The 18,841-nt window shown below is 39.6% G+C and overlaps 1 protein-coding gene and 1 long non-coding RNA gene across 2 annotated transcripts in view; one reads left to right on the top strand and one right to left on the bottom strand.

The window, feature by feature from the left end:
* Positions 1 to 17,583, bottom strand: part of lamc3 (laminin, gamma 3) — a 107,352-nt gene extending 89,769 nt beyond the window's left edge. Inside the window, exons 1-2 of the mRNA XM_067574284.1 lie at positions 16,067 to 17,583; positions 9,342 to 9,646 (exon numbers count right to left, since the gene is read on the bottom strand). Coding sequence (XP_067430385.1) covers positions 9,342 to 9,646; positions 16,067 to 16,454 — 693 coding nt within the window. The 5' untranslated portion in view covers positions 16,455 to 17,583. The remainder of the gene's footprint in view (positions 1 to 9,341; positions 9,647 to 16,066) is intronic.
* On the top strand, positions 14,390 to 16,159 carry LOC137170729 (uncharacterized). The gene is made up of 3 exons (XR_010924661.1): positions 14,390 to 15,074; positions 15,502 to 15,562; positions 16,071 to 16,159. It is a non-coding gene; the product is annotated as an uncharacterized lncRNA (long non-coding RNA).
* Positions 17,584 to 18,841: the final 1,258 nt, after the last annotated feature.

The following is an 18,841-nucleotide window of genomic DNA, read 5'->3' as shown; positions in this document are numbered from 1 at the left end:
ATATAGTCCCATTGCACTGTCCTGACTTAATGTAGCATATATAGAACAACACATCAAAACTTATTAATTACAACTGATGTTAAATATAAAATACATCCATTTTATATGGTCTTGGAAGCATTCACTGCTTTAAGTTCTTGTGGTCTAATAACACAGATTGACAAAATATGGCAGACTATGGCCCCTTTTGTACCTCCAGGATTTGATTCTACCACATTAGCTGGTTCACTGCTCATTTCTATAGAAATGCAATATTGTTACAAACAGCTCTGGGAAAAAACTGGGCAGTAAGTGCTCGGGGCATTTATTCTGATTACATCAACTTTATGAAAAGCACATTCTGCCTGAATGTCATTCACAAAATCAGAGATTGAGGCTTGTTTCATAGGATGTGTTTTCATAGAAGCTAATCACTGATTACAATCACAACACTGAAATTCTGTCTGCCTCTGTTCCGCTTGAGCAAGAGCTCCTCGGGGTTTGTATTCTGAGAAATGAAAGCATTCAATCCGAGTCAACTAACTGCAGATATTACAGAGTGCTCTCCAGCTCTTTTACGTTTGTAAGACACGAGAAAAGGTCGACTCATAACAGTGACAATGTGAGGTCTTCACATGTGTCTCACTGAAAGAGGAAACGACTCATAAAAGGTGCTAAAAATGTGACACTTACCCGCAAGTTATTACCCTCATCCCATATTAGCTATTCAAAAACCTCCCAGTCAGCTAATATCCCATATGGCAACATAATCATATTCACACAGACAAGGTTTGATTTAATGAGGAGGCATAGAAAGATGAAAGACTTCTTAGGGGAGCGTGACTGCTGCCGATGTGCTATTTAGCAAGGTTGCTAGACTCATCTGGTATTTAAAAACTACATTTCACATAAAGGCATTTCATGCTAAAGTGGTTGATGCTTATTCCTTGACTTTTGATACTGTTTATCACAAAATCTTACTTGACTTCTACTCAATGAAATGGTTTGAATCCTTTCTACAAGGAAGGCGTCAGTAAGTTGTCCTGTCCAGTCTCATGGAGTTACGGCATGCCACAGGGAAGTGTACTTGGACCTTTACTGTTTTGCATAAATATAGATGACCTTCCAAAGTGCAGAATCATGTATATGCAGATGATACAGCTCTTTACTACTCAGCGAAAATACAGAGATCCACCACAGAGGATGTGGAAAGAGCAGCCTTGTGGTTTAAAGTTTAACTGTTTCAAAATTCATACTCTTTGGGCTTTTCTCAAAAAAATACAAGAACCAGAAACTCCTTGACAATTAGCGATGGAGTTTATATCTGGGAGCAGTCCTCTCTTTCACATACTTAAGTGTGACATTGGATCCTTGCGCACAGTGGAAGCTGCACAAAGACCAAGGTCATCAATCAGGTTTGGGTGCAATAAGAGAGGTGGGACCCACATCTCCAGAAAAGCCCTGCAGAATTGCTGCTTTCCAGAGCAGCCTGCAGAATTATTTGGGAACAAAGTACAAGCTTTTACATATAAACTAAAATCTGAACACCAGTTAACCTAACCAACAAACTCTAACAACTGTTGGATATGTTTTAATTGTCTTATTGTTTGTTTGTACTGAGATATCCTTCAAAAGCAGTATAAATACTGAGTGGAATATCCAGGTGAAACACAGTAAACTCATCTATTTGCACTACAGAAGAAAATAAGTGTTTTGGATTTGTGTAAAGGGTTGTATTTATTGTTTAAAACAAATACCTTTTATATCCCTGCATGTACTCCCCTCTCCTCCCTCCTTTAATGCCCTTCATCTTATACTCAATAAATAGTGCTGTTGTGGGAATGATATTTTTGAGTGCTGCTCTCAACCCCACCCTTTTGTATTGAGTTGCCTATTTTCCTCTTGTTTTTCTAGTATTTGTAGCTCAAGCGGGAAACAGTATGTCACCATTAAAGAAGAGCATGTTCCACCATCTTTATTGTGATGATTCACAGTGCGGAAAAGAATACTCTGTCGCATTTTGTCGGCTTTGTTTTTACACCAAAGAGGGTGGCTGATGTGTTTTTCTTTTCTTTTCTCACTACATCCATCTGTCCCATCACCCTTAAAATAGAGGGGGAATGAGAAATTTAATGAAAGAAATCCCCCCCTTTTCTTCTAATGGGAGGACAGATCACAGTCAATTATGGGTCGTCTCATCTTGTTGTTTAAGAGGAAGGCAGAGAGGGAGAGGTGGACTGGAGGAGAGAGAGTGCTTGGCAGGGTTGTTGAGAGATTTGCCACCCAATCTATGTATTCTTGCCTCTTATTGATCCCCCACAGCTTTATAATCAGCAGGTCGATGGCATCCAAAGCATACTGAAATACAGCCAGCAACACCATTAGTATTCACATTTTAATGTAACTAAGGGCCTCCGCAATGATCGTCCACTCACCCTAAAGGGCTTATGTCACTGCATGGCCTCCCCATGAAAATAAAAACATCTAAAGGTTCAATAGGTTAATGAGAAATTACAATATTCGCTGTTGTTATGAAATGGTATTTAAGTTGTTTTCCAACCTTTGACGAGTAAGAAAATAGAGTTTCCATGTATGGACTAACCAGTAAAGAGAGAAAGACTTGGCTTGTGTATTTTCGTATAGTAATTACAATCAACAAGAGCAATCAAAGGCTTAAGTTGTTGAAATGAAAGCTGCACACCTGCAGAGACAGAGACTCATTAAACAGTACAAATAAAGACGTGATTATTTTTTTTCACTGAAGCGTTACATTATGTAACAAACTGCTTAGTGAATAAATGATGTATTAAGAGAAATGCATTTTTGCATTGCTAACCTAAATTCTCATAACATCAGTCATTAAGTCAATAATAATTAACACTAATATTAACATTTAGCATTAGTTAAATAATGATTAAATCTAATTCAGTTGACACATGAAGGGGACCCAGGTTTTTTTTAAATCAGTGCATGTCATTTACTAGTAATATCATTATCCTGATGTTCATAATAATTATTATTTTATGGCCTTTTTGTGCAGTATCATGTGAATATATGGAATCTGATAGTTTTGATAGTGATTATAATTACACTGAAAATAAAGTATTCAATACTTAATATATACAATACAATCATCATATTTCAATGACTGATTAGTGAGAATAGTCTCTCTAAAAATTAATAGATGGAACAGAATTAGCTTGCACTGACAGACATATGCATGTTATTTATTCACAGACTGAATACTGTTGAGCTGTTCCCACACACTGACTAATGCATTAATTGATTGATTTTTCCATCCAGCTGGTCACAGTGGTTCCACATACATGGAGCAGCAGGAACGATCAAAGAGATGTTGACTGAAGGACAGAATCCGAAATCAAAAGCGGCTGTTGATGTTCCTCGTTTAGAGTGTGAAAGCTGTGTAATGCTGCTGACCTGGACCAGGAGAGACAGGGACATGCTGGAGCTGTGGGCGCACCTGGGAATCAAACTCTCCCAGATAAACAAACAGTCTAAAGACTTTTTGGATGAGTCCTCTGAAGTGTAAAAGAACAAAAACCAGTTCAATAGACTGAATCATAAGGGTTTTATTGGATCAGTATTGCCCTCCAGAAGCCAGAACAGGAAGAGGAGCTGTGGTGTGTTTCTATTAGGGAAGTACTTTTAGATCCACTAAGAACTAATCTGTAGTCATTGAAGTCTATCAAGTGCTTTTTATTTCTGTTGAAATATTATGGAAATCATTCAGTTGTCATGAAATGTGCCTACAAGGGAAACACTTTTTTTGTGTGATTAAAATTGGAACACAAAAATACTTGAAATGTTTTTATTTGTGTCTCTTGTCGTCTGTGGGTAATTCCACTACTTTGGTCCAGACTGAAATATTGCAACAACTATTGGATGGATTGCCATGAAATGTTGTACAGACATTCATGTCCCCAGAGGATGAATTCAGTTGACTTTTCATCTCCCACCACCAGCAGGTCAATGTTTTCACTTATTCAGAAAAATATCTCTCCTTTAGCACCAGCATGAGGTTGACTTTTGTGATTTTGATCTCAAAAACTATTGAACGGATTGCCATGAAATATTATACAGACATTCACAATACCTACCGGATGGATTCCACTAACTTTCAGTGTCCATCAGTGTAAAAGTTTTCATTTATCCAGATAAATATCTCCACATCTACTGGATAGAATAGGACACCAGACGATGAATCCTAATGACTATGGTGATCCCCTGACTTTTTCTCTTGCACCAGCATGAGGTTGACTTTTGTGGATGGATTGGCATGAAATTTAGTACAAACATTTATATCCCACTGGGAATGAATTGTAATAACTTTGGTGATCTGATTGATCCAAATTTCAATTTACAGCATATGACATACATACAAAAAATAATGACATTCTTTTCAGCCTCAGCGCTACTTTTGTGATTAGTGCTAATTAGCAAATGTTAGCATGCATATATGCTAAACTAATATGGTGATATTATACCTGCTAAACTCTTGTTATCAAAATATATGTAAATATAGATTTCCAAAGAGCAGGTCTACAAGGTCTCTCACGTGTAAAATATTAATAGCACATTCACACAACAAGGTGCTTTTTTTTGCGTATTACTTCATGTTACACTTGTTATCACAGGTGTGATAACTCTTAATGAACATCACTCCTCAAAAAGTGATACATCCTCATGCTCAGATTGAACAATTGCTTTACACCTTCCAGTTTACAGAATATAATGGGATGAATTCAGTGTGTTTTTGACACAAGAGAATTACCTTCCGCTTCCTCTGAATTATGTGAGAGCAGCACAAATTCTTTTTTTGTCCAATTTGTGATATGGTGAAAACAGCTGAGTGTACGCCAGGGAAACAGCTTTTAAGTTTAAGGTTAGGCAACTGTTTGGTTATGGTTTGGGCAAGTTTTCTGTTATAGACAACAGAAACTTTCTTTTCTTTTTCTTCAAAGACTTGTAACTGAACCCGAGAGGCAAGAATAAATGCCTGACCACAATGTCCTTCCTTGCTACTTCGCTCTCAGACTACCTGTTTCCAGCCATGTCCTCTTCACATAATCCTTAGTCTCTTAATTCCTTAATCCCACATAATCCTTTCATGGTGAGAAAAAGTATTTCTCTCTCTGTTCATGCATGGAACATGTATTTTCAACTGAACACCTAATGCTCACTTCTCAAAATTTTAGGAGATCCTCTATGTCCTACAAACCTAGACTCCAGCTTGTTATTGTCCCAGCTTGCCAGAGTCCAGAATTATATAACAGATAGAAAGAGAGGCCGAAATAGCACAGTGGTAGAAGGCTACTGTGAAGGGATTAATCAGAAAAGGACAGTTTAATAATCTCTGAACTTGGAAACTAGGCTGCAGCTACCTTTTCTTGTAAGCACTTCATAACTGCTCTCATGCAAAAAATGTAGAGCTAACAGCACAGGAGGTTAAGCAAAGTAATGCATACTGAACAGGAAGAATAAGGATGGAACAGGGAATAATGGGGTGGAGAGAGAAGATCACTTGGAAACTTCTGGTCTTTTTGACTTTAGAGTAGGTTAAGTGGCTATTGCTAAGCCACAGAAATATGTTTTTTTTCATTCACTCTCCTTTCTTTGTTGTCCTAGCAAGACGGATGGAGTAGAATCTCAGGAGCCAAATCCAGTCCTGCATGCAAATTCCTCTTTCATGCAGCTGTGTGTCGTCTTTCTGACAGTAGCCTGCCACACAATGTGCCCAGCCCATAGCAACGCTAAAGATAATCCAATAGTGCATTTCATTTCTATTTTCACTTGCTGTAGACGCATGGGGACCTCAAATAGCAGAGATGAGGAGAAAATGTCTTTATCCTGCTGCTCAGTGCAGCTTAGCAAATGCTAGAGAGCCGATGTGGCTTCACCACTGCTGTCTGTCCTCCATCTTCTCCCCTTTTAAAATGGGATCACTCTTGAGGAAGGCTGCCTCTTTCTACTCTGCAGGAGGTTGCAAAGATGTCACCCATTCAAAGTGCTGTAGTTGATGAGAGAGGAGGTTTTACGAGGAGACAGCATCCGGCGCAGAAAGCATGTGTGTGTTAGGGTGAGGGGGGGGTGGGTGGGGTTAGGGTATGTGTGCAGGCAGAGATACCATATGTAGCCCTAAGGGCCTCTCAGCTGCACCACACGTTTTCTTTCTAAAATCATTCATCTTAGGGATGTTTAGAAGTGCAAATAAAACAATGCTGCTGTCACCATGAATTCTCCTCAAATTACAAATGTCATTATTTGAAGTTTAAAGTAACTTTTATTCATCATGCTGCAATTTTATTTTATATATAACCTCTACAAAACAGCTTTTATTCACAAAGTGAATATACTCCAGTATGCCTCAGTTTTCCATTGAATGTTGCATTCAGAGATTTGAAACACAACATAGTGCACAGTTGAGTTTCAAAACACAAAGAGAGCTGGGGAGAGATATTGGGATTTGGTTATAGCTAAACCATCTTTAAATCCATTTATAACAGTCACATACAGTCAACTGTGAACAACACATATTCTCCAAAAACTCCCTCATTCTTACTTTATTAGGTTTTGGAAGATAGCTTTCTTCATAGATGTGGGTGTGGGTTATGGTTATGCAGGGTTACACTGCATATCTTCCACATATACTCCAAAAGATATTTCTTATTTAATGATGTGGAGGAGGACAGCTTCCTTTACAGATGTGGTAGTGTTGCATTGCCAGACTTATTTCCACACTACATTTTAGGAGAAAGGTCAGACAGAAGAACACATTATCATTATCATTGTCCTGAGGAGCATTTTGCACATAGCAGTTGGGGAGCCGTGACTGTGGACTTAATTGAGGGTTATTATTGAAAATGTGTCCACTGCTTATCACTATATATCAGGAATTTGTTGTTGTTGTTGTTATTTTGGTTGTTGTAGAGACAGGGAATAAAAATAGCAACATGCAGAAAGTGTAAGGGACAGCAGAAAGAAGCACATCCTGTCAGTCACATTATAGAAGTAGCTGTGGGGCTTTTATAAGAAACAATTAATTAGATTTTGAATGAGGTTTATTCATCATGCCACTTCTGCCACCATCTTCTTCAGTCAGTGAGCTTCACTGTATTATTGCTGATTTCTCGGCTTTCAATGACAGCAACATGGCAACAGCATGTTCCCTTCTGAAGGGCAAATTACAAATACAAATACAGCAAATACTCTCTGAGAGAAATGTTACTGACAACGTTATTCATTATTTTTTCCGACAAATATCATAAAATTTTATGGTAATGTTTAGCTAATCAAAGTGCTTGATTAAAGTTAAGGAAAGAGTATGGTTTCAATGTGTTCTGTCAGAGGCATTGCTTGTAGTGATGAATCTACAGAGTATTATCAACAAACTCTACAGCCCCCCTCGGCTTTTATGAAGCTTTATGGGGAGTTTCAGCTCAATGTTAAGCTGTCCAGCTGCAACTTTACTGTTTTGGTTCACTCTCAGCGCTCTCTGTTGTTTTCAGCTGCAGCAGGCAGCTGTTTTTAGAGAAAAAAGCTCCAAAAATCCACTTTACACTACCTGCTCAGCACCAAACAGCAAACAGACACAGTTAGCGACTTGATATGTCAGTGTTGTGTCCACAACTTGTTTCCGCTGCCGCCAAGTGGCCAAGAAAATGATTTAATGCAGCTTTAACCAAAGTGCTTTTGTTGTGGCACAAAAGAAGGTAAAACTTCCTTCACTTGAAAAAACTGAAAGTAATCCAGGTAGCAATCATGCTTTCTTCAAAATATATTTGGCAAAATGAATTAGTATATAAACATAATTTCTAGGAGACGGGTGACTGATGAGCCCTTGGATTTTCAGAATCACTGAAATTTCTGTGCAGATTTCTGGATGTGACTGAGAAGTTGATAGCTGGTTATATTTACCAATTTTCATTTACCAAATGTTTCTCCCAATAGCAGTTTGCATTGAAAATAGAAAATATACTGATATACTACTATTTCTAACCAGACATATGTACATGTGTGTTATACTGTATGGAGCATCATGATATATTCTCCTGATCTCTGCTCTAATTAGCTAGTTTACTTAATTTGCTGTGGCAAGTTTACCTCTATATTTTGGTCCATTAGACGTTAAGCAATGCTGAGACCTGGGAATACTGTTGCATACAGTACTGACTTTCACCTCAAGGCAGATTTAGCCTCTGATATACACAAACATGACAGTTAAGATCCTAAGTAATTAATAACCCGAGAAACTTTTTCACTTAAGTAGCAATGCAGAGCACACGCATAGACAGATGCACGCATACATACTCATGTCAAAGGAAAAGGAGTGGCAGCATTAAGTGCTTTATTTACTCATTTTAGCCACACTTTACTGTGCCCACCCCTCCCAGACTCTCTCTCAAGAGGCTGCCATTAATTCAGCACAGCCCTCTCAAGGCTTCATCAATGTTAATCAGAGCTAAACATAACATTAGATTCCCTTCAGCTGCTTTGCAAAGGCTTGAAGGCATGCATGTATATGTGTGCAACTAAGGTATGTTTGTTAGTGTAAAAGTGTTGGAGAGTGGAGAGATTTTGATGATCCAGTCTATGCTGGAGGGATGCTCCCCGCTTGGAGGCCGGGAGCATCACATGCAGTAATAATCTCAAGTTATACAGCTCTGTTACAATTTGCTATCTATGTATTTGAGCCCTTGTGTCTGGAGGGCTATAATAAAGCATTTCTTGAAGAAATCTGTTCCCATTCTCAAATTAAGACATTAATTTCCTAGAAGAAAATCTTGGAAAGGTCAACACCAGCAGGATCTGAACATCCATAATGGATTGTCATCAAGGTTTTGAAATTTAATTAAGTAATCAGTTGTTTTTCATGTCTGATCTACATAAAACATTAGTCTCTTCTATTTATTTTTGTATTTATTTGTTTTTTAAAATGAATATTTACTTTGCCACAGCTAAAATCTGTATGATTAGAATTAAGTGTTAAAGCTTTCCAGTAAGTTATATTTTTCTGTAAAGTGAGTGGTAACAGATGAAAGTAGAGCCAATATGTCAACCATGAAATGTGAGGGGGGGCCCAGAAACCATCAATAGCATGGGATTATGGTGTGGTTTTCGGATTTGCCGCTAGGTAGCGTATGCCTACAGCTCAAAACTATCATTTGGACTCAAAGGGAGAAGTTTTGCCACCATGGAAGAAATCCAGGAGGAATCACAGGAGGCTCTGGACACAGTGACAAAAGATGACTGCAGGAAATGTGTTCAGGAATGGGGGAAGTGCTGGGAATTTTTTTTTCGGTCCTCCCTCATACCCTCAATACATAAAAAAAATGAGGCCTCACCTGCAACACCAGGCTTTGGTCAAAGTTGTATGCACTGGGACGTCCCTCCAGGGTGGAAAAAGCCACGTTTCCTCCACTGAGGGGGGAGATATCACTGAACTCATCTGTACATAAAGCAGTTCTCTCATCATCTCCTGGGCGAAGGTAACCCTTTGCATCCTTCCCATAGGTCTTCCCACAAGAGGCGCTGTAATACTGGTACGGCAACCAGGGCCCATCCTCCTCTGTACGTTTGTAGACGGCGAAGCTCTCCGGCCGACTGGTGTAGAATTTCAATCGTATGTAGGTTATCTCAAAGGCCTTCCCTGTGGAAAACAGATATGATTAGCTTTGAATAGAATCACTGAAAGAATTACTGTTAGAACTAGATCCATTGTCGTTACAACAGTTAGATCAGGGCTGGTTATAAGAGACAAATACTGTGGGGTGATAGTTAAGGGCCCAGGAGCAAAGAAAAAAAACTAGCATAATTGCATTATAGAAAGAAGGAAAACAATGGGGGATAGGCTTAATTTCCCGTGCCTCTGTGCAGGGTAAATGAATGTCATCCCTGCAGGAGTAGTGTAGAAGAATACCCAGGATTATTTTCTCATTATCCGGATCATAATGGGCCCCAGAAGTGAAACATAGGTCAAAGGGAAAAAGACCAAAAAAAAAGTCTTATTTCTTACATTAACTGTAGGACAGAATAGGGCAATGAGTGCAAACTCAGAGGGGAAAAGGGCCTGTATTGCTGATTAGAATACAGTCTGATGCAACACTTGTAGTGTAAACACCCAATCTGATCAATAGAAAAGTGATTGATCCAACAAGCAAAACACTAATGAGTGTCACAAGGAGCTGAGTATGGCATAGAATTAAACATGTCATTGATTGAACAACACATCAGAGGTGAGTTTTCAGTGGTATATCGGTCATTTGGGGGGGAAATAGGAGTGAAACAGAGAGAGAGAAGGATTTTTCATAGATTTGTATTCCCCCAAAAACAGCTATTCAACTTCAATCTGCGAAAAAGGAAAATGGGTTTCAGAGCACAATCTCTACAACTCAGAGACCTGCAGCAAATGAGAAGATACACCCAGATTTTCATTTGAGTTGGTGTTGGGGGGATTTAGCAGATCTGACTAAGTTGTAATTGGTGTTGCTTGCTGCTACTGAAGAAATGTCTGTAAAGTAATTTTTGAAGGCGCATAATAAGTAGGGAAGAGTCTCGTAGGTACATGTTTAATTAAATGAGAAGGAGGCTTAGGAAAGAATGCATTTTGGCATGTTGCATATTCTTTTTTTTGAATATTTATGCCTGCAAAATTATTAAGCTTTTTCAGATGGTTCTCAATGTATATTGATTAGTGACATAGCTGTTGTCCTTATTTGGTTTTGTAGGAGAGTTGACATCTTCTACCCTGATCTCAATGCAAACAAAGTATCCATGCTTCTTTTTGACTGAGTGGTGCCATTTCCTTCCATTGTTTACTCACTGTGGACACTTCAAACAATGATCTTGAAGCCATATTAAGGACACTTGTAGAGACATACTTCCTAAGTATTCATACACATTTAGAATCTGCCAAATATTGTGCAACTTGAAGGGGGGATTAACTGCACAGATACAAATGGAAGTCATATTGAGACCATATAAGTAACATGTATAAGCTTTCTTAACAGGCTTCTTCATTGCTCTCATGGGGATTTTTTTTCTACATCATTAGATACCAAGTCTCAGCCGCTCTGCACATTCATAGAGGGATGCCATCCACTGGTACGGCCATAATGACATCTGTTGCTTTTCTCTGCCAAGTCAGAGCTAGGCATTACTGTCTCTTGTCTCTGCAGCAATCTCTAATGGTATCTTTCCTTCAGGAACCCTAAGATCATTTAGCTTTCATTTACTCCCTCCATGAGGTGAGCTCAGCCCTGCTGGGACAGAGGCAAAAAACATAAAAGTGGCAGAGGATGAAACATTTGTTGGATATCCCCCCCCTCGATGAAATGCAGACTAATTACAAAGGATATTTGTATGTTTTTATGCATAATGTTTAATGATTCGTGATTCATCCTCTTTCAGGAGTGCATACTTAATGTATTCATTAGCATTTATATAGGCACAACAGAGATGATTTAACATGACATAACAAAAAATACCTATAGAGAAAATATGCCCGCAGATAGAATTCATATGTTTATTTTCACAGTTTGGACAGCTCCGTTTGAAGCTAAAATTTCTCTTTGTTCACCAAGTGGCAGGTCTTTGAACACTGAAAATTAAGACAAGTACGTCTTTACAGGGTTGTAGGCGTTTTTTTCTGATCCAGCATCTTGTGCCATCACAAATCAAACCAAAGCTTATGTTGTGTAGTCATAAAAAGACTGTTTGGACACAGACTACTTGGGCTGGGAGCTGCGTGCTGTCTGACCTGTTCAGAGTCATCCATGTCAACTTAACACAGCTGCTCTCATCTGCCCAGACTGAGACAGGCTGAGACTAAACTCACCAGATGTACTGTAGACTCAATATTTACAATCTGTTTACTCCGAACTCAGATTTTTGTGATCAGCAAATACACGGATGAGTGGATTTATCTTGTTGTCGTGCTGTGTCTCGAAGTTTGGGAATGAAATAGAATAGATTAGTCTCTTACAGAGAATTGTGTTTCATATGCAAGCCTATAATCTAGCTGTGAGAGTGTCATGCTAACTGTGGCAGACTTTTATCATTGTTTTACATCTGAGACAGGATGTTGGTTTTCTTTGACAGCGCTGAACGAGAACCAGCTGCAGACATCAATGTGTGCTGTTCGAATGTGTGTGCTTCTCACCAAGTCTTTGTGGGAAAAACCTGACCCCAATTCCTTACCAGCAAACCACCCGGCATTTTCTTTCCCCCTCCCTTCTTCCTCATTATGTTTTGTTTACTCCCCTTGAAGCAGCCCGACTCCCCCCTTTCTTTCTACTCTTCCACAGACCCACTCTGACCTGGCTGCAATATGTGTCCCTCCATCCTGCTGCTGTGTTTATCATCCCAGCATTTCCCTGTATTCCCTTCAGAGAGAGCTTGTTTTGTTTGGAGAGGCAAATAGTAACGTCGAAGGCACCCCCCACCAGCACCCCAGATGGATCACAGAGCTTTCATTTGTACCAAAGTGATGCCACACACACAAAATGTAAGGATATTCAGTTACATAAAATTCTGTGTTATGAAAATATAATCATCCCTCTTTCAAGAATGCTGAGCCAAGGTGGATCCAAAGGCATAGAAAAACACGTGTTTGGGAGGTAGTACAGAGGGAGCAAAGGTCAATTTAGTCTAAGGGAGACAGACTTGTGGGTGTTGGGAATGTTTGAAGAATAACAAACTCTCCAGACAGCACCGAACATACCTCTGCAGCAGCAGCAGCAGCAGCCACACTGGCACCTTTCTCCAGGAAAAGAACTAGCCCAAGATTATAGACAACAAATCCTCAAAACATAGCCAAACATCTATTTGCCATTGGAAATCAATATTCTCTGTTTGACAGAGGCACTTCTTGCTTTCTGAGAACGTGATATAACAGTTCCTCTACGGTCAAAGCTCTGACATTTTCAACTTCTGTCATCATTTTGTCCTTCTCTCTTGTTCCTTTGAAGCAGAGCGTTTTGACAGGGAGTGCCCACTCTCCACCTACAGAGGAAGGGTGAAGAGACCTGACCTGTCAAGAAAATGTCTAGTTTTGAACAGGAGCTGCCTTCCCTGATAGATTGCTGGAAGTCAACACACACACACACACACACACACACACACACACACACACCTATACACACATATACACAGAGAATATATTTAAGGTGAGCTCATTGTTTTTTGTTCTCTGGCCTGCAAGTGCACTATTTGGTTCACTCACAGCTATCATAGCATTGTTTATGACCGCAGCTGCTGTTTTCAACAAAAAAGCCCTAAAAAACAAGGGTAAGCAACTAATGTTGCTCCGTACCTGCTGGATGTGTAAATAGGCAACTATTTGCTAGCTAGTAGTGCAGGCCAAAGGTTCTCCTTAACTATAACCCTGTCTCTAATGTCATCATAACCACACAAAGATTAAAACCATTTTAGCTTGTATTGAATTGTATTGATGTCACAAATCAACCTTTCAAATCTAACATTTCCACCCAGAATTTTGATGGTTCAATTTATTATTCAAGACTTCAGGAAATAGTTTGACATTTGGGGAAATCCTCTTATTTGCTTTGTCATTGAGAATTAGATGAGAAGATTTAGACCACTCCCCTATCTGTCTGTTAAATACTAAGCTGGAGCCACTGGAAGAGAACAAGACTGGAAAACCGACCTGGTTTCATGTGCCAGACTATTTCTTGGCTGGGTGCAGTGACTTCCTTCAGTCTCCGCTAGTTGCCTGGCACCCTCACAGCGATGCCAAGACTCTAGGAAGTAAGTGCACCAGGCCAAGAAATAATCCCGTACATAACCCAACATCTTTCTTCTAAGCTAAGGTATCCATCTCCTGGCAGACAGACATGAGAGTGCTGATGATCTTTTCATATAACTCTGACACAAGAAAGCTTTTTTAAAAGATTAAATAAAGGTGTAGGGCTTGGTTGTGTACAGTATGTGCAATTGTTGTGGGTTTGCTGGCTTGTTTACAACATGCCTATGGCACAAAACAGAAATGTTACTGCTGATTTCTCTTGATTTGATACTATATTTGGTATTTGGACATTATGCTGTTTGTTATTTGCAAAGTGTACTATGTGAAATGCTGTTTTCAATATCTGTATTCAAAGTGAGAATAAATTGACTTTATTATATGTAATGTACTTTACTATATATGTATAAAATAATAACATTTTGTTCAATAATAATGGGAGACCCACAGCAACATTCTTTCAGTGGCCTCCAAATTCCTGTATATGTTGTTACAAACACACACACACAGTTCAGAAAATAAATGGAGGAGGGAAAGGTAATTTCATAGAAAGATTTGTATTAATGCTTTGTAACATTAATCGCCACCGTTTAATTCAGTTTAGGTGACAAATGTGGTCTGTTACTTATTTCTGCAGTTTTCTGCAGCATGGTAATGGGATAATGATGCTAATGGCTCAAGCTGGCCTCATAAAATTTTGTGAAATGAGAAATGTCTTCACATGTAAATATGTACCCCCAGTGCACAAAAAAGTGAGAGCAATGCGATTTTTCAAAGGAAAAGAGCGCATGATGGAGGCACTCCGAAAAACTTGACACAGACATAGCGCAGTGTATAAGGGTGGTGCATTGCTTTGAACCGTTACGACCTGTCGAATTCTCAACACATATCAAGTGAAGTCTGATTCTCTTAGCTGATGCTTTTCTCATTCATCTTTGACAAAATGCCTAAAGCCAGGTCTCTCACCTTGCCTGGTCTTTTAACAGCTCGAGTCTTTCCTTAACCTCAACCCTAATATGATTGACCTAAAGAAATGGTGTCCAATTTGAACTATACTGGGTGTTCCTGGGTGGAACTGATCCAACCAAAGAGTTCTAGAGTTCTTTGGAGTTCTTTTGTTCTTTAGGCATTCAGTAGTTCAGTAGAGTGCATTTATGAGGAACTTCTCTCCCAAGTTCTATGAAAACTTTAACCAAAGTAAAGGGACAATTAGCATAATTTCAAGTGACAGTAGACCTGCTGACCAAGTCCCTGGCTATCCAAAAATTGACTCTGGCTGGGGGTGAGGGGTTAATGAAATTTACCTCCCTGAAAAGTAAGTGTATCTTTTGAATTCCAAATACATTTTATATATTTGGTCTGGTTAATTGGTTCAATTGGTCCTTGTTTCCTTATCATAGGCCTGTCTCTGCCAAACTTTTCTGCAGGTTATCAACTGCTTATTACCTGGAATTCTTCTAAAATATGAAACAGCTTCTGTTTCATTAAAAGTCAATTGTATATTTATTGTAGTAGTACCTATTGGAGTGTATTGTGACAGTTGCTGAAATGAGAACACAGAAGATTAATGTTGAATTGTTTGAGCAGGGCTTTCACGGTAAAAAGGGTAACATAAAGGTTGAGCTGTAGCCATGATCTGGACCGAATCATGCTTGAAACATAGTTTTATGTACAATGTGTTGTGGCAGTGTTCTAGTCTTGTTCTGGCCCATATCTTAGCTGAAATATCGTCTCACCAACAGGAGTTGTGACTGTATGCTGGCGGCCAGATTCGAAAGGGTTCATCACCAATATTCTGTGGCGGTATGTGGGCTGAATCAAAGTAAACATGAGCCAACACTGGGCCATCACTCACTTGCTATCTAGGCATGTCAGATGCAACTGTGTGTCCTCCTCATCCACTTTAAATCCCCCAAAATTCTTAGACATGCCCTTGCGGCTATGCGCTCACAAATACTCTAAGTCTAAGCTATGTCTGGGTCAAAGTCTTTTTTATGAAGACAGCTCAGAGCCGCAACTGCATAATACAAATCGTGTGTTGTTACACACAGCTGTTTTGTATTAAAGTCTTCAGAATCTTTTCTGTTCCTGGACACAGTGTGCACTTGAAAAGCTTACAAGCACTTGAAAATGAAAATACACAATAAAGACAACATAGAACATAGTAGGAACAGAAACCACAGGTGAACCCTGAGAACATACTTGACCTAGCTCATTCAGCCACAAACAACATTGCAAGTTGCAGAAAGTCAGACTCAAGACTTCTGGAGGTCAGACTGAACTAAAGTTGTGCTGCTGTGCTCTTACCCAGGTGAAGGGTGAGGTTGACAGAATTGGGGTGCTGGATACCATAGTACATGGACTGGCTCTGCCACCACGTGGGCTCTTCATTCCTGTTGAAGTCTGTCAGGAGGCTGGCATTGTGGCTCAGTTCTGGGTTTGATGCGTCACAGTAGTGGCATGAGCGTGTCGAGCCCGTCTGCATGCAGTAGTCCTCAGGTGGGGAACCACACACATTTGATACTTCCACAGTTCGATTGAAGGCAATATTCTCAAACTTGGGCATGCAACGGCTTATGGTGCCCTCTTCGTCATAGCAGGAATCCATTGCGGCCCAAACAAGAAGGTGGAAGTGTAGATGAAGAGAGAGTAGAAGGGCCAGGAGATGAGAGCTCACTGCAAAAGATGTATCCATTTCTACAAGCAACTGCAATCACATTTACACTTTACATATAAACTTTCACACCCATATATTTTGATGCAAAGATGAAAATACATGAAGACCCTGAAGAGAAATAATCCAACAACAGAAAAAAGTCCAGTCTGAGAATTTTGTTTCTCTACTCTCTCTCTCTCTCTCTCTGTCCTGCCTCTGTTAAGTCTCCAACATGTCTTCTCCCTCTGTGGAGAGGAATGAAGTTTGTGCAGGAACTCCTCTCATCAGGGGTAGCTTGAGACAGACAGAGGAGGGACAGGGACGGGGGCTGAAGGGTGGAAGAGTCCATGAAAACTTCTCCACCTGCTGGTCAGCACAAGTAGCGCATCATTATTAGCTTCAGATGTAAAGTAGAGCATAGTAAAACAATCTCATTTGACAGGAAAAACACATTCTGTAACATCTTTAGATGATGCAGCAGTGAGGTTGTTACACCCCCAGGCACTGAGGCTGTGAGAACCAAAACACCTGCATTCACCACTTATGGGAACACACAATATCATCGATATGGTGAAAAATGTACTTGGCAGTTGGCCCCACAGCAGGACGTTCTGGTAAATGCTGACTGTAGTGATTTGTAATGGAAGACTAGAGGCGCTAAAACTTACTGGAATATTTCAGCAGGCATGGGTCATCTCCATAAAGAGACAGACATGTCACTCAGGGGAGTTCTGTGACCTAAAGGGACAATTTATTTATAAAAATAGAGGAGTGAAAGCGCTGCACTGCTTTTGCAACAAGATGCGCTCAAGGCCCAGCCATCATGATAAGTAAGAACTGGTTTGCATATTGCAGTAATTCATGGTTACTGACAGCTCTGGGTCATTATGTAATCCATCCATCAGTGTGTGCACATTTAGCAATGAATTAAAAGGTGGGGGAACTATGACAATAATTGTAGGTCATCACAGAATAAACAATAACCTCACATATTCTTACATCTTTCAGAAAAAAATGGCCTCTTATGTTAGATTGTTAGCAGTTATTAAGTAATGAATTGATAGTTCATGTTAGGTGAAAAGGGGTGTGCATTCTCTATTCAGTTAACAAAGATGTGGGTGACTTTGGATACCCTCCACTACATTCTTGATTATTGTATTCAAGGGGACATAACATGTTTTTTGGGATTTTCTGACATTTATATTCTGTTAATAAGTCAGATGTCTATGTTAAACATGGTCAAAGTTCCAAAACCTGAGGTGAACGTATGTAAAAAATCTGCCTTTAAGACTAAAGCCAAGGCTTCAGCCTGCTCTCAACGCTTCGTTTCGTCGCAGTTACCTCTGCTTACCCATCAAACTGATGTCAGATCATTCACACATGCTCACAAACAGCTGTTCCGTAGCCTTGTTGCTAAGGTTGTTCCACAGGCTGTTGGTGTTGTCTATTTCGGATTGGATTCAGGCTTGAACATGTACAGATGTATTTGGGAGGTTTATATTTTGGTTAAAGAATGAAAAAAAGATGTGAAACTGACTACAGGAGGTGAAATGGTCTGTTTCAGACAGCCTGAACTGAGGGGCTGCATAAAGAGCCAGTATAAGATAAATATGGAGGGTTTTTTTTCAACTGTATGCAAAGATATTCCCTAGAGCCTCATAATAACAATATAGATCTGGAAATCCATGTGCGTGTTATGTCCTTATGTCCTCTTTAATATTGATATTAATATGAGAGAAGAGGAGTAGGATTGATATAATGCCAGGAATATTCTCTACTTAGAAGACACATATTTCCATTCTTGTACCTTCCTGTATCAGTGGACATGCTTACTTTCAAGACATGCTAAACAACAGTTTAGACTGACGAAAGCTGAGTCTGACAGTTTGACACTGGAGTCCAAGAAGCTGAACCTGAAAGTCACTTGTGTTTTTGATGCCAGCTGATGCAGTCTTGCAGTACAACCCTCCAAAGTTACCTTAATGTGGCTTGTATGTGAACTGCCCACAATCACACCAACTCTACACGTCTCCTCATTTAAGACTGGTTGCTAGTTTGTCTAACCAAATGCTCTTATCAGTTGTTGGTCACACAGACAAATCGTCAGTTTGTGACAATTTGGAAGTCCACCCAGCAATATGGGATTGTGGAATTGGAGTGACAAGTCCAACAAGTGGTTGTGGAGAGCCACAACCAGTGATGTGTAATGCTGTTCACTCTAATCCTCTTTCTATGAATGATTTTACTGTTGCTGATTTCCATTTGAATTTTGGCACAGTCATCCATAAAAAAAAGGGAACATTGAAAGTGACAGTGCAAATCAGCCCTGGTACAATTAAAATAAGGTTAGGATCAATTGAAGTGTTTGAAATCAAGAAGGAGTCGGAGAAAAGGAAAAACAGCAAAAGAGAACGATCATAAGACAG

The sequence above is a fragment of the Thunnus thynnus genome, chromosome 19 (genome assembly GCF_963924715.1).
Source record: "Thunnus thynnus chromosome 19, fThuThy2.1, whole genome shotgun sequence".
Classification (NCBI taxonomy): Eukaryota; Metazoa; Chordata; class Actinopteri; order Scombriformes; family Scombridae; genus Thunnus; species Thunnus thynnus.
The sequence above is the reverse complement of the archived record's forward strand: the minus strand, read 5'-3'. Positions and strand labels throughout refer to the sequence as shown.